General features: G+C 49.0%; 1 protein-coding gene across 2 annotated transcripts in view; it reads left to right on the top strand.

The window, feature by feature from the left end:
• PLXNA2 (plexin A2) overlaps positions 1-16,825 on the top strand; it is a 219,016-nt gene that overhangs the window by 125,149 nt on the left and 77,042 nt on the right. For both annotated transcript variants that reach the window (XM_032289097.1, XM_032289098.1), the window contains one exon: positions 15,113-15,213. In XM_032289097.1, coding sequence (XP_032144988.1) covers positions 15,113-15,213 — 101 coding nt within the window. The remainder of the gene's footprint in view (positions 1-15,112; positions 15,214-16,825) is intronic.

The raw sequence follows: 16,825 nt of genomic DNA, 5'->3' as shown, positions 1-16,825 counted from the left end.
CCGTGGTGCGTATCCAGACGGAGCCAGATTACGCTCAGGTGGTTAAAAGTCCAGGTCTAATTAGAGTTCCAGGGAATCAAGCCATTGTATTATTAATGATTCTCTGGCAATGTTCTGATTAAAACAGTAATTTTAATAAGCACAGCTCAATGCTAAGTGTTCACTGAGCACCTAATTACATCAGTTATAACTCCAAAATTATTTAAAATTCCACTTTTTTTCCGCCAGACTCGGCATGCACCAAATAAAATAGAGACTCAGACAACTCGGTGATTATTTGCTCTAATTAATTTCCTAAGCACCTGTTTAAGAAAAAAGAAAAAATATATATCTTTTGTCTCTCTGCCATCTCCCCCAACTTCCTCCCACTCCTGTGACCCCCCAGAAGCTCCATGACATTGGTTACATTTGAGGCAGCCATTGAGGGAGGTCAGGAATAGAAAGCAGTGAGGAAGGTGGATTTGAACAGTCCCCATCACTAACCTCCAGGTGAGGGGAAGCTGCAAAGCGCTAATCCCCATTGATTTCCCAGGCAGGACAAGTCCCTGGGGTGGGGGAGGCAGAAGCACCCAGACAGGGCTGCTAACCTGGAGCTGGCTCCTGACTGCCGCCTTATCTTCAGCAGACCAGCTTCGATCCTCACATTTAACCATCACACTTGCATCTCCTGGAAGAGGGTGGTCAGTGGGTCAAGAGGCTTCCCTGTGCGGCTGTTCTCAATTCTTTCAGGCCCCTTTAGTTCCAAAAGAGAGACTGAGTAACCTATTCACTCCCTGGAAGGACACCAGGATTTGAGGAGACATGGTCTGCTGAACCATCTGAAGGTTGGTGTCCAGAGTTTTCTTGTTTTAAACGATTTTATCAGTAAGTTAATCCATCTGTACCCAATCAACCTGATAGTGAGCAGCGTGGTGCTGAAGCTCTCACTTCTTGTGGCCCTCATGACAATATGATAGTGAAGAACAGTAGTCTTGAACACCACCGTCGCGCCCAACCCGAGTGCTGGGAGAGGCCATCACAAGGCAGCCCTCTGCTGTCTCCCACTGTCTCAAGATGTTTATCGTGAGTGAAGTTTTGCCTAGATCTCAGACAGGCAGCGTAGCTTCTGTGCACACTTGCGGATACTGAAAGCCTTTTGGCCACTCCAGTCTCAAACATAGTCTCAAATCAGAATGATAACGTCCAGCTCCAGACCAGACTTAAACTCTGGACTAACACGCAAATTGTTTTCCTCCCCTTGCCTGAGCCTGCAGCACACTCTCCGGTTATTTCTCTGTCTCTCTCTCTCTCTCTCTCTCTCTCTCTCTCTCTCTCTCTCTTGCTTTCCCCCAAATAGATCTACTTTGTAGAAAGGAGAGGGGTCAGAGGGGTTCCTTCTCACGTGAACTGGAATTGGCAGCAGATAGGCTCTGTCCTGGCTGATATTTCTGACTCTTACGGGGCTGGGTTCTTCCTGGGCCTTCGAAACTCCCCCCTGCTGAACTTCTGCGGCTGCAGCTCTCATCAAGTGGGTGGTGCTTCCTCTTGACTGGATCCTGTCTTCTGGGCCCTGATTTTCCAGTTCTCCCAATATAAATGTTCGCAGTGGGGACCCAGCACCACCTCCAGGGGGTCTTTTGGATGGGTTATAAAATGCACCAGGCCAGCCCTCCCTCCTAAGGTGTCCAGGGCTGCTGCAGGGGAGGCACTTGCCCATCCTCAGCCTGCCATCATGGGGTGGGGGTGGGTGGGAGCAGTAGCCTCCCCAGTTCCTGCTTCGCCCCTGCACGCTCGCCAGCCTACCCTCTGGGTTTCCTCCTGCATTTTCCTATACAGTTCCAGGTGGTCCTGTTGAAGGGTGGCTAGGTTTCAACCTTCCAAGAGCTCCCTCCAAAAAACTCACACAGCCTCTTCTTTTTCATTTCTTTAACTCTTTTATTCCGTTGATCTGGGTCAGGGGACCCAGGGTCAGGGGCAGAAGAATCATGAACCTGGATCTTGAGAAGCTACTCTGAAAAATTGTATGGCAGTCTGCCATTTTACCTTAGAACATAGCATTATTGTACCATGGTGCCTTCGTGGGCACCTTAATTTTAACACCCAATAATGTTTGACAAATGTGAAAACGGAGGCCCAGAGAGGTTATGGGACTTGCCCGGTACAGTTGAGTATGTGATGAAGCTGAGCCATGTTCTTCTGACCTTAACAGCTATGTCCTTTCCATGACACCAAAAGCCTCTGTTGTGTCATAAACATTGACTATTTAAAAATTTTTAAAGCCCTCAAGTTACCAAATGGATCCTCACAGAACACCAGGGAGCCTCAGCCACACCTAGAGAACCTCAGCATAGTGCATTTACTTAAGGAGCTTAAAATAAAACCTGGATCATTGGGCAAGTATAATTAGCTTCTCAGCAGGTATTTATGGGCCTATTTCGTACAAGAAACTGAAGTGGGAGCATACAGAGATATCTCATAAAAAGAAATAAAAAGCAGAGCCCTATAAGTAATCTAAAAAGATACCTACCTAAGAAGAGTATAAAAAGTGCATTGGATCATGCCAGTTGGGCAGGCAGTCAGATTCTCAGTTCCAAGAGAGAAAGAAGTAACAGGTTGATCAAGGAAGACTTCCTGGAGGAGGGAGGGCCCGGGGATTTGCACATGAGCAGGAGAGGGGAGAATATTTGAATTAGCGGGAATGAATGAGCAAAGGGCCTGGAGGCAGGACTGCACAAAGCATGAGAGGAGGCCAGCCTGACAGGAGAGGAGTTGATATTGACCAAAGGGGACGGAGGTAGAAATATTAGCCTTCGTGGGGAGCAGAATTTAAATGGCTGATATGTCACACTGAGGTGTTTGGTCTATAAACTCCATTAGATAGGCAGAGTTTTTTTGTTTTAGATTTTATTTTTATTGTTGCGTTTCTTTGGCTGAGATTATCAGTACACACTGCCTCTTGAAAGCCTTCCCTGATTTAGGATGGGTGCGGTTGCTCATGCCTGTAATCCCAGCACTTTGGGAGGCTGGGGCAAGTGGATCACAAGGTCAGGAGGTCGAGACAATACTGACCAACATGGTGAAATCCCGTCTCTACTAAAACTACAAAAAATTAGCTGGGTGTGGTGCCACATGCCTGTAATCCCAGCTACCCAGCTACTCGGGAGGCTGAGGCATGAGAATCACTTAAACCCAGAAGGCAGAGGTTGCGGTGAGCCAAGATCGTGCCACTGCACTCCAGCCCGGCAACAGAGCAAGACTCCGTCACAAAAAAAAAAAAAAGAAAAAGAAAAAAGAAAGAAAGCCTTCCCTGATTTGGACTTCCATTTAGCTCCTATAGCTTTTACCATGTATCAGTCATATTGCTAATATTTCATTATAGTTTGGGAGCTCTGTCTATCTTCCTGACAACACTATGAGTACTTTGGGATCAAGATCATACCTGTTTGCTCTGCGAACTTAACAGACACAGACTATATTGTAGGTGTTTAATACATATTTATTAATAATAACTATCAGCTATCGGCAAGGCACAGGGCTTAGCATTTCCTAGCCCATGCTATCCTTCATGTCTAAGAGGCAGTATGGCGTCAAAGTTGAGAACATGGGCTCTGTAGCCAGCCTGCCTGAGTGTGAGTCCCAGCTCTACAACTTCCCTGAGACTCTCTGTGCCTCAATTTCTTCTTCAGCTGCAGATAAGTTTGGTATAAGTTATATATATAGCTGATCTGGTGGATGGATGAATGAACTCATGGTGGATAGACTAATGATTAAGCAAATAAATGAATAAACAAGGAAATGCACAAAGCATATGTGCCAGCTATAATTTCAACCACATTCAGGTCTACTTGGTTATAAATCAAATATACCTGGATGCAGATTCACAAGGTCACGCCAATCAACCCACACTGACCAACCCCTGGGGGCAAAGCTCTGAGGCCATGTGGTCACTGCTGCCTCCATGGAATGGTCTTGTCCAAATGACCAGTCTATAAATGTTCCCAAAGCAACACAGAGGCACAAGATCCAGCAAAGCCTAGGAGCTTCCCTGCCTCTCAGATCACCACCTTGCCGGGGTTGAATGAATGAATGGCAGGAATGAATAAATGAACTCTATACAAAAAGCAAATTCAAATGTTCTCATGTTAGCATAGGAGACTCTTGTTTCCCCTTAGGCAGAGATTTAACACATATTCTTATCCTCCATCTCCCTCCCCATCCCTCTATCCCTCCCCCCGCAGCCCTCGTTCACACACATACACACACAGTCATCCACTCACTCACTTCATCCTAGGAAGCTGTGATGGACAAGACAATTCTCTATAGTCCTGCCCAAAGGAACCAGTCATTCTGCATGCCAAGAAAAGTCAGAGAGAATACCATCAGGAGGTCTGATGTGTCAGAGAGGGCAAGACGCCTAATTCTCGGATGGTGAGATAGGAGAGCTGAGAGACAGTGGAGAAGATGCATTCCATGGTGTTCACTGAAAACCAAAATTCTGTTTTACAGCATGAGGTTCCAGTGGTTTCTTACCTACTCAGAGTCATACAACAGTTTAGGCAGAGAGGTAGAGGCTGGTCCCAGGTCTGGCATCTATGGATGGAGCTGAGCTAGCCCCCTGCTTCCTCATGTACACAGCCGCTGACCTGGTGCCGTGAAGAAGGCCTTGGGCAATCGGGGTTCACCAACTCTGATTCTGTCTCATACCGTTTGATGACACTGTCCACCCTATGTAACGATGACCTGAGAACATCAACCTGAGGTCCCTTCATAACTGGGGAAACAGATTCTAAGGGAAGTATCGAGGATGAAAGATTAGTAAACAAGGAGTCCCTACAAACCTACAAGAATATATCAGTAACCGCAAATGCCAACAGCAGAGCAGGAAGAGGGTTTTGGGGACCAGAGCCCTGTTCCAAAAACTTTGCCAAAGGGAGCTAGTTTGTAATTCCCTTTTATAATAGGCAAAGTGGGTCTTTAGGCCATCACTCTCTTTCAGGAGCAGTGACCTAAAGACCCCACTTTCCCTATTATAAAAGGGTTCTCCCAAATATAAATTCTGAGTCCTCGTCTCAGACAACACTAAAGATAGCTTCGACCTTCTATTCAGACGACAGCAGAGACGCTGTTACCCCAGCTATCTTACCAGCTGCTTCTTCACTCCAAACCTCACCTTCCATGCTTAAAAAAGGCCATAGGCACTTTACATTAAAAAGAGCATTTAGGGCTGGGCACAGTGGCTAACTTCTGTAATCCCAACACTGAGAGGCTGAGGCGGGTAGATCGCTTGGGCCCAGGAGTTCAAGACCAGCCTAAGCCTCATGGCAAGAGCCCGTCTTTATAAAAAAATTTAAACAATTAGCCAGACACATGGCACATGACACGTCCTAGTCTCAGCTACTCAGGAGGCTGAGGTGGGAGGATTGCATGAACCCAGGAGGCTGAGGTTGCAGTGACCCAAGATCATACCAGTGCACTCCAGGCTGGGCAACAGAGCAAGACTGCATCTCAAAAAAAAAAGAGGAGAGAGAGCCTTTGAGATAAACTGGAGCTCCAGACCCCTTCTTTCATGCTCTCTTGGAGACTGGAGGGCAGGGGAAGTAGAAATCCAAAGAGCAAGGCCCTGAGACAGAGGCCTGTTAGGCAGATGCCCAGCTCTTGGATGAAGTCAAGCTCTGTGGTAAGGCTAGACTTGGGCTCTGTGTGTCACGCGGCCTCACTGGAACCAGATCAGGGCAAACAACTGTTGTGGAATGAATGAGTAGGAATGAGTGGGTAGGGGCCATCCCTGTCTTGTCACCCCACCCCATGCCATCATCACCTTTCCCCCTCCTGGGGTAGGCCAGTCAATACAGGCCCTGTAAGGAGCTTTGTAGGACCTGGCTAATCCCAGGCATCTGGTCCCCAGGTGAGAGGCCTGTTTTAGTTATTTCTTAGGTTCTAGTTCCCAAATCCTCCTCATCCCCCATTTCCTATCCCAGCTGCTTTTTCTAACTGAATAAATCTACTGTTGTCATGGAGACAGCATAGTATCAGCATCTCTGTTTTTTTTTGTAGGTCCTTCCAAAAACTGGAATGAGAAAGGGTCCTACCTCTACCACCCGAGTATTTCTGGCTAATATTACTGGGGCTTCTGGCACAGGAGTCTTCTCTGATAAAACATGGTGTGGTGTTTGGAATACCTGCCTTGCCCATAAGCTTTCCTGCCCTCTTGTAGTCTTACCTTGCCCAAGTTTTACCTTTACCCTTAGCAAGTTAAGCTTAATTTGACTTTTTTCAGCCAAGGATCCTGAGTTTCAGCACACTTCCAACACTGGGATTATGTAATAAAGATGGCAGTTACAGGGCCTGGATGGCTCTTCATGCAAAGGGCAGACATAATTCTCCCCATGTCATAGATAGGCAATCTCAGTTCAAAGATGCTGGGTGGCTGGTGCAAGGTGACCCATCATAGGAGTGCAAAGTCAGGGCCCTCTGCAGCTTTTCCATGCAAACACTGCCACCTTCAGTGGGGTCTGCATCTAGAGACTGAGCATGATAGCTACCACTATGGAGCACCAGCTGTGTGCAAGTCTCTATGCACAGACATCACGTAAACCTCAGAACAACCTTGGGAAATTGATATCATTGTTGTCATCCTTTTACAGAGAAGGAAGCTGGAGCTCAAGAAAGTCCAACATCTTACATAGTGTCATATGGCTGATAAGCACAGAAGCTGGGTTTGAAGCTGAGGGCTGTCCCTTTCAAAGTACAAAACCGGTACAAAATATGGCCTCTACCTGAAAACAGGTTTCAGGAGCAGTCGCTGCCCCAGCACTCATCCAAGGGTTGAATTCCACTGTATGGAGCCAGAAGTTTCTTTTCTTATTGTCCTCTCCCCTTTGACTGCTGCAGGACCTCTGCTGAGTTTTTATGAATGAGGAGAAAAAAATTGTCATTGAAAAGTTCAACCAACTTTGGACTCCTCTCTGAGTGATAGATAGCTTTAATTACTCTGAATTACTCAACCACTATACTCTTCTCCCCCAAGTCATTAAAAATAGATTTTCTCTTTGAACTGCACTCCGCCCTCAGGTCTCCAGATAGTCAGGAGTTCTTAGGAGACAGCCCCTGGGTCAGCTTCTGGTCAGAAGGTTGCGTGTTGCTTTAGTTGCAATCACAGTCTCCGGAACCTCCAGCTGGTTTTCTGGGGTTTTTGTGCCTCTGTTTTTCTTAATGATGTCGATCACGTGGCTTTCACAGCCCAGAGGATAGGCAGGAGGCTGGGTTGGTATTTACTTTATGAGAATTTAAGGGGATCTGGACGCATGACTATTGATTTTTAAAGAAATGGCTCTAACGCTGAGAACAAACAATAATGAGTTCTTCACATTAATTACTGGGAAGCTGATTCATAGGAAAAACCTAAGCTGAAAGGGTGGGCTCGGAGATGTTCCGCTCCCTGATGAGCCCCAGAGATAGGTGGGACAGGTATTGTCTTTATTTCAAAATAAGGAAATGAGGGTCTTGAAGTATAACACGGCTAATCAATGGTAAGACCGGGACAGAAAACCCCTGCTTCGGCCACTGCCCAAGCTGTGCTAACAGAGGGCTTGGTGACATTTTGTAGGAGGCTCAGATGGAAAATGTGGAGCCTGCTCACAGCCCCCTCCATTCTTTTTTAGGCTTAAAAAAAGAAGTCCAGCAGGGCTCAATGGCTCACGCCTGTAATCCCAACATTTTAGGAGTCAGAGACAGGAGATCCCTTGAGCCCAGGAGTTTGTGAGTAGCCTGGGAAACATAGGGAGAGTCTGTCTCTAGCAAAAAATAATAATAATTATTAGCAAGGTGTGGTGGTGCACATCTGTAGTCCCAGCTACTTAGGAAGCTGAAGCAGGAGAATCTGTTGAGCCCGAGAGGTGGAGACTGCAGTGAGCTGTGATTGCACCACTGTGCTCCAGCCTGGGTGACAGAGCAAGACTGTGTCTTTTTTTTTTTTTTTTTTTTTTTTTTTTTGAGACGGAGTTTTGCTCTTGTTACCCAGGCTGGAGTGCAATGGCGCAATCTCGGCTCACTGCAACCTCCGCCTCCTGGGTTCAGGCAATTCTCCTGCCTCAGCCTCCTGAGCAGCTGGGATTACAGGCACGCGCCACCATGCCCAGCTAATTTTTTGTAGCTTTAGTAGAGACGGGGTTTCACCGTGTTGACCAGGATGGTCTCAATCTCTTGACCTCGTGATCCACCCGCCTCGGCCTCCCAAAGTGCTGGGATTACAGGCTTGAGCCACCGCGCCCGGCCGACTGTGTCTTAAAAAACAAAATCCAGTAAGGAATCTTCTACCCTCCCCAATCTATGTCCCTCTTCACCTTCTGGTATCACCTCTCTTGCTGTCTGGCTCCTGATTCACCCAGCTGAATCATTGTTAGAAAACAGAGGGGAGTAAAATGGGCTCAGAGACTTTCAGTGGTCAGGCGGGTGAGCATAACCGCAGCGTCCAGCAGCCCTAGGAAGCAGAAAGACGTTCTTTCTAGGAAGAAGAATGGCCCCGGCAGCAGCCGCTTTTGGGACAGCTCCAGGAGAATGGGCCTTCCCTCTGTAGTCCTTGCCTCTGCCTGGACCCTGCTGCATCCGTGTGGGAATTAGACAAACTTAGAGTCCAGTTTGTTTCTGTTACCCTACAAGGCAGATGACCTTGCTTTTGTTACCCAAGCTGAGACTCAGTTTTCTAATAGGTAAAATGGGACTAAGAATGCCTCCCTGGAAAGGTTGGTGTAAGGATTAGATGAGGTAATCTATGTGAAGTGCCTGGCATGCAGTAGATACTGGATACATGCAGCTGTTGTCATTATGGTTCCTGCTCCCTCACTCCATTCAACAAGCTCGGGACACTGCCCAGCTCGGGGCCAGATGGGGCCAGCCAGGAGCCTGCCAGCTGTCAGGAGACCTCAGTGCCCATCCCTTCCCCGAGACCCTTAGGCAGCAGATCCCAGCGGACATGATTTCCTGGCTGCATCCCTCACCTGATCCCAGCAGGGAAGATTGAGATTAAGGTGTTGCTTCAGGCATCCAGTAGACATCAGCTGTTTCCTGCTGAAGGTCAGAGAGAGCTGTGGTTGTTTTTCCCTGGAGACTTGCTGAGCCAAAGGGAATGGAGTAAGAGGCATGTGAGGAGGGAGGGGGCCTGGACTTTCCCCAGAGGATCTGCCCTGGCTTCTATGCCTAACAGAATAAGGCCAGGGTCGGGGGCTGGGTAGGCCTCCCCCACCATTGGCCCACATTTCTCTCCCTGTGAGGACTCTGAATGAGTGTCAAGGGAAGGATAGCACATTAGGCTGCCAGGCAGAAAATCAACATCTCCATGTTAATTGCACCCATTTATGGAAAGGCTTACAAGATTTGGTGTAAGCCTGTGAAGAAGAAAAACTCCACCCACCCATTTATTCTATCAATTCACAGCTCCTGGGTACTAGGAGCTATAGGGTGCAGAGAAGTGGAAGCCTCACTGCCCTCAGGTTGCTTCAGTTCACCTGATCCCTGCTCTGCTCTTGCCTCAGAACTTGGGATGGACTCCTGGGCCACCTCCTCCCTCCTCGTCCCTCAGAAAGAGCCCTTGCAGTGTATCTGAGAAGAGCACATAGTCGTCCCATCATGGGCTGCGGAGGATTCTCCTCCAGTTGGCCACTTTGCCACTCACTGCAAGTGAGGACTTAAGCGCCCTTTGCGGACCTTAATTTCCTGGTGGATCAGTGGAAATCATAACGCATAACAATACCTGTCTTCTCTTCCTCTCTGGGGGGTTGTGCAGATCAAATGAGATAATGTGTGTGAAAGCATTTCGAAAATGCCAAAACCCTCTTCCAGAATCGCTGTGACTGCGTTATTGATCTCTGTCCATACAGCAGCGCCGGCGGGGGTCTCTCTTCAATCCACCATCAGCTGTGTGTGTAAATGAGTGTCAGATATTTTCTTGAAAACAGGTTTGGATTGGGAGAAAGAGAAGAAGGTGGCTCTGAGACCCTCCAAACCTGAAGGTGGCGGTGGGGGGGCGCTGCAGGGAGGGACCACCAAGAGAAGTTACAAAGGAAAGGAGACAGGCCCAGGGAGCCAGCTCCATCAGCTTCAGCTGCTGTGTGCTCTGCCCTGAGCCCTGGGGACCAGGAGGCTGTTGATGAGGCCAACTGGTGCTCCATTCGGGCATCTGTGCCACCTCCCACCCCTGCCACCTGGCTCCCAGCCACTGGGAAGGCCTCTGTTTCTTCCCTTGTGTCAGGAGCAGGGGACACGTGTGGGGACAGGTGTACCATCTGGCAGGGGTGAGGGCAGATTCCGGGGAAGCAGGGGATTAAATTCTCAGTCTCGGAGGGGCCTGCCAGCCTGGGGCACAGCTTTCCCTTGTTCCTTTCGTCCCTCTGTGTATCTCTTGCATGATTGCAAAGGAATCCTGCAGATCGCTGTAACACCTAGTGCTCCTGCCGCAGCGCCCTGAGGCGAGCTGCCACTCTCTGTCGTCTGAGCCACGACTGTCATGGTTCTACCTCTATTGTGGCGTCTGTCCCACCATATTGAGATTATATTTCCTTGGTTTTGTTCTCAACTGAACCATGGGCTCCAGGAGGGGAGAGAAAGTAGCCCTGATGCCTAACAGAGGGTTGAGCAAAATGTAAGGCTCAGTAGATGTTTAAGGACTAAATGTGCCTCCGGCATGAGCCACTGTCAGAGTCTTGTGAGGTTTTCTGCTTTCACCTCCGGCGTTTCTTCCGAAGAGCCACACAAGTGCTGAGAACCGTGTAGGCCCTTCCACGTGTCTACATAGGGTGGCAGAGATGCAGTGTTGATTCTCTGTCCCCAAGCTCAATTGGCAAAGGGCGCTTGTTCTTATGCCTACCACTGGGAAACTCTTCTGTGGGAAGGGTGATGTGTCTGCTCCGGATGGGAGTCACTGCCCAGGACCCTGTCCAGGATGGCTCACTCTCAGGGCCTCTGAGGCCTTCCTGGGCTAACCTTGGATGGTCCAAACACTGCAGGTCCACCATGCTCTTCAAGATCTTCAGGAAAAAGGCTGGCTTCAGCATCTTCCCTCAGTGACTTGTCCCCACCGCCTCTAATCATCTGATAGTGTGTCCGGTTGTACTGGGCCTCACACCCTGTGGGCTAGCCGTGTGCTGAATGGAGACGGTTGGGGAAAGAAAACTGCCCCACAGTCTGCACCCCCTGCCAAGTCCTTCCCATATATCCCTGACCCCACTGAATCAGGCCAAGGAAGGCACCAGAGACGCGGGGCCCCGGGGCCAGGAGAGCCAAGAATACAGTGTGAGTCACCTTTAATTAAGAGTATTTCTTAAGTAAATGACTTAATAGGACAGTTATATTCATTAAAGGCATAATTACAAGCCATAAGATCAAGCAGAAAAGAGTGGCGAGCGTGAGGGTGGAATCCAGTTTGAAGCAGCACCTCGGGTCCAGGGGAGAAGGCCGTGGGGGGACAGGAGGAAGGGCGCCCTCCCATTGTATGATTCCCATTGCCACACTCACCCGCCAGCCAGCCACTCCCAGATCCCAGCACTCAGAGTGGAGGAGGCCAGGAGCCTCAGGCATAATTAAAATGCAATAATAATAAACAAATGTTAATTAAAGCATCATAGAGTGTCCCATTAATCTCTGAGTCAGCCCTGACAGAGGGCGCCCGACGCGGTGGACACTCTCCAGAAGAAAACTCCCTTTCCTTCTTGGGCTTCTGAAGACATCTCCCTCCCCACCCACCCAGCCCTAGAGCAAGTGCTGGGCTGTCACCTGGGGTGCACACTGAAGTGGCTCCTGATTGTGCAGGCTTAAACTTGGTCCTTTATGGACTCCATAGATGGCTAGTGGCGACTGTCCTGGGCAGCACATACACAGGCAGTGTTTTCTCCTTGCTCTCAATTCCCTCAGCCCTCTTTGAATACTTCTCTTAGAACACATCTTGCTTTCTGCTTTTTATTGCTAGTCTGTTTGCAACTTGAAGGTGCTAGTTGTGTTTTAATGCTGTTGTTGTTTTTATTCTGAAGTGCCTAGCACACTGGCCTGGATGGAGGACACGATCAATGAATATTGGCTGACGAATGAATATAGAAGCACATGAATATAGGAGACAGAGAAGGCCCCTGGGAACATCCGACTTTGAGGGTGTCCTCCCGGTCACTGTGACATTTCTTTCCTCTGGTTTGTGTGTGGCTATTAGAGAATAATTCAAGTTTTAGACCACCACCCCCAACTCCCACCAACTTACAAGTTTCCTGTTTCACTTTGCTCTTCAACTCAGTGCATTAAGAAAAAAAAAAAATCCCACCAGGAGGGCCCAGGAAACAGGAAAAATAGTTGTGCTATTGGTTTCATGTTTGGAGAAGAACAGGGTTTCACTATCTCCATGGCACTTGGCGTGAAAGTGGGCTTTGTTGCTGGAGACACTGCTCCCATTCAGGGCCCCTTTTCCCAGCTGCTGAGGGCCGGGCTGTGTTTTGACAGACGGGCCGAATGCAATGCAGACAGTTGTTTTAATTTGCAGCCAGATGCAGACATCACTCACAAGGAGCCCGAAACCCAAGAAAAGGAGGCTAGGCACTGGACTGCCGCTCTCAGGCCTCAGAGAGTGGATGGAGGGGGCCAGCGGAAGCATCCCAGGCAGCCAGGGTCTGTGATATCTCAGAGGGCTCATAGTCACCAGACCCGGGAGAGGCACACTAGAAGGTCTCCAGCAGATACCTGCCTGAAAGGTGTTTCTTGTAGATATCGTGGGCCATGAGGCAGGGTTCAAGGGTTGTTCTTGAAGGCGGTATGCAATCAATTGGTGGTGGTGGTGGCTGCACGTTATCTTTTACCTGTAAAGTTGTATAGGACAAAAATCATAAACATAACTGTCTCAAGGAGGAATTACAGAAACTGTGGGAAATAGAATGCTGGAATGTCAGAATTGGAAGGGACTAATGTGACCTTCCTCTGAGGGCAGAAGTCCTTTCTTACAGCCTTCGTGATGAATGTCACCTTGACTGCTTATGCACCCCTGTGACAGGTGTTCCTTTGAAAATCGAGGCTGTTGTAGGATGTTGAGCTTTGCTGAACTTTTCACTCATGAGTCCTACTGCAGCCGTACTGTTGGCCTTTGAACACAGGAATGCAGCCTCCATGACTACCTTGAGACTCCACTTCATTGGACTAAACAAACATCCCAGGTTCATCTGCTGTACCTCAGACACCACCTCTGCATTCCACCCCATCCTGGCCACCCTCCGGGAAGGATCTCTGGTTGAGCAATACCCCCTCCTAGGGCAGGTGGCAGAGACCTGAACTCTGAACTCCCCGGTATGGGGTGGCTTCTCTTGACCCCGATGCAGCCCATGGTCAAAATAGCTTCTTTCATTATCACATCACCCTATCAGGTCCTATCAGACTTAGAGTTGAGTTGACTTTGAGTCAACTCAAACCCTCAGGTCTGTTACACTTGAGCTATTTCAAATCAGCTATCCTCCATCCTATACTTAGAGTACCAGGATTTTTTTTTAAAACAAAGTTGCAAGATTTTACACTCATCTCCCTGCATTTCATGTTTGTATTATTAAAAGGAGGTCAGGGATATTTAAAGCTGATCATGTCACTGACTTACAGAAAAGCCTCGTAATATGAAATATTAAATGTGCTGACATAGCAAGCATGGGTGAGGACACCCAGGAGAGGAAAGCAGGCTCTTCTCTCTCCCCACCCACCCACTGTACACCCTACACTTAGGTTTATAGTGAACTTGCCCATGATCACTTTTGCTCATCATAATCCTTCAGCTTGGCCTGTCTTTCCAGGTCTCTGCATCTGACCTCCTCTTGCCCTTTAAGGCACGCCCATCCCCTGGTCACCTCTTCTCGAAGCTCCCCAAACCCTCAGCACTCACACCAATCCCACACAACAAAAACTCAGCACAATGTAGAGCAAGCCTCGGCTTGTAATTACCAACTCCCACTGGACTCTGGGGTTCTTCGAGGGCAGAATCTGTGTGCTGTTCGCTATTGTTTCTGTATTGCATAGCACCAGAGCTCCACAGGGTTGACATCTGATAAACATTTGCTGAATGAACAGTGTTAGGATCCATCCTGAGCCTCTCAGGAGGATGCCGTGAAGGCGTCCCCATCATATCATCTGTCCCCCTGCCAGAGGCGGAACACTGTGCTGCTGGACCACAGGTTATGTTTTTACTTTTTTGCACATCCGGTAGGTGGGGGACCTCTATGCCCTAACAAATAAGAACCCATTCCCAGTCCAGCAAATGTTTTTGCAGCCCAGCAGCCTCCTGCCCCAGCCAGCAACAGACACCTAGGACATATCAACTGGAACACGTCAGTCCTCTGACCCCCGTGCCTAGCCTTTATTGTCACTCCTGCTGTGCAGGTGGGGGTGAGTAATATCCAGACAGGCCCAGCTCAAGTCCCTGCAGGGCCCCAGCAGAAGGCCAGGAGGAGTTTGCAAGGGCTGCAGTCTCCGGGGGGGCAGGGTCTTGATCTGCAGATCCCCACTTTCCAGGCAAGACAGAATCAGGCTGCTCTTTTCTGTGGATGTTCCCATTTAGCCAGACTTTTCAAAGGATGGGAGATTTACTAGAGAAACTGAATGCAGGCATCAGAGAATGGGATAATTGGATCCAGGTGGTATATTTGGTTGGTTGTAAAGAGTCTGTGCCATACTATGAATATTATTTGATGGGAAAAGTTTCTCCTCTCCCTTTTTGAATGTTTTCTGTGTAGGCAGGATGTCTCAGCCCAAGCCCAGCTGAAAGCTCTTCAGAGATGAGTTTGTGCCACTCAATAGCCTTTCAACAGAGTTAACCATTTTCAGTGCTTGCCACTGGCTTGCCAGACTCGGGAGGATGCTAGTGGCAGGCAGAAATAGATGGGGGATTTGCTGCCACCTCTGGCAAAGGCAAGAAGTCTTAGGCCTGCCACTCAGAAACACATTCAGCTTAGCCTACCTGCCTTATGCAGGTAAAGAGACTGGGGACATTGAGCCCATGACTTGCCACCACTGTCACCTCTTTAGGGGAGTTGACAGTACAAGTGTGAGCACATGCAGGACTGTCTGACACACACCTGCTAATCGTCACAACCTAACCTCACTGCACCGTCTTTCCTCTCTCTGCCAGGTCACCAGGGTCCCCGTGGAGTCGTGTGAGCAGTATACGACTTGTGGGGAGTGCCTGAGCTCGGGGGACCCTCACTGTGGCTGGTGTGCCCTGCACAACATGTAAGTTTGGGTTATACTGGAAAGGGGTTTGGCATGCAGAAGACCGGGGCTTTCCTGGAATGATGGGATATGATAGCGTTTTGCAGAGAGAGAGGAACTGTCCTTTTCAGAGCAGCAATTCTAATCGTGGCTTCAGTGTTGAGAGCAGAAAGAGGCAAAGAGCCCATGGGTGGGCCTTCTTTCTAAGTACAGGGCCTTTGCCTCTCTCAGTTTACTTCCAAATTCAGCCCTCCAGCTGCTCTGAAGGGATGTGCTTATATCCTTGTGTGTTTGAAAGAACTCACAAGGGAAACAGTAGTCTTGAGGTTTCCCCAGAACCTCCTCAGTGAAATAGGTGCCCCTCTGTGCCAAGAGTGTGCAGATGGTGGTTCATCAGCACTGAGAGGCTTAGACTCCAGCTAACTGCTGTGTGAGCCTGGATGGGTCCCCTGACAACTCCGGGCCTCTGTTTCTCCATTGCTGTTTAGGGAAAATGTCTGTTTCGCAGGTGAATTGTGAAGACTAAATGAAATAATAAGTGCTTTGGAAATAAGGAAGCCCAGAAGAGGCTACACAAATCAGATTAATTATCATGGACCCTGTACCCTTGGGAAGACCCTGCTGGCCTCATTATTTCATGATTCCAAGAATTTCACATCTCACTTTCAACTGGCCTCATCAGCTGCCATTGAATACCAACTCAATATTAAATGCTAAATCACACTTAAACTTCCTAATTTGAAGGGCCCCAGGGGAAGAGAAAGGGTGAAAACCCCAAAAGGCAGGAGCTGGCTAGGAATTCTGTTGCCCAATGGAGTTGGAAACTCCATGGCTCCATGCCAGCCAGCAAAGCATCTCCATGAAATGAGCTGGGTTTGGGGTGGAGGCGGAGGCGGAGGGCCAGAGTTCAGGGTCCTGCACAATAGCTCTTGGCTTCCAGCCTCTGCAGCAGGTGTTGGGAGGGCTCTGGAGGGAGGGAGAGAGGCTGGCGCCTCACAGATGTAAAATCTGGACTGGATTCGAGCCCGTGAATACTGGGTTCTCTGCTTGGGTTTTGGAGGTAAGAGATTCCTCAGAAAGTTTTGCAGAAATGCTTTTAGCAGACCTGGACAGTGTGTCTCCATTTAGGTCAGACAAGTGGTAAAGATGCTAATGTTGAGCTCCAGGAATGGCAAAAGGGGGTGCATTTCCATTCCTTGCCCACCAGCCAGCAGGCAGGGTCTTTCCTCGAGAGAATTTCTTTCTCCAAAGAACCTGACAGCCTGCTGCCAGCTCTGTGCAAAGGGCCCTGGGCTGCCTGCCCTCTTGCTCTGCAGTGGTCATGTCCAGAGGCACCTCCTGCTCCCCACACCTCCCCCACTGTGTCCTCTCAACTTCCGAGCCTGTGGCACTTCTCCCATGTAGAACACACCAAAATTATAGATCGGGGATTATCATTTATTCAACAGCAAGGACATCTGCTTTCCCCAACTTGAACAAGTGTCTGTAGATCCATCAGCAATGCCTGAGTCTCCCTGCAGCCACAAACCACCCTGTCTTCCTTCTGGTGCAGGTCAGCTGTGGCTGCTGGAATGAGCCACGTCAGGGTGGTCCCAGGTGTCCTCTGTCCCCTCAACTCCTTAACTCTTCAGAG

Source organism: Sapajus apella, unplaced genomic scaffold (genome assembly GCF_009761245.1).
Source record: "Sapajus apella isolate SASKATOON/1434 unplaced genomic scaffold, GSC_monkey_1.0 scaffold22, whole genome shotgun sequence".
In the NCBI taxonomy this organism is placed as follows: Eukaryota; Metazoa; Chordata; class Mammalia; order Primates; family Cebidae; genus Sapajus; species Sapajus apella.
This window is presented reverse-complemented; position numbering and strand designations above follow the sequence as displayed.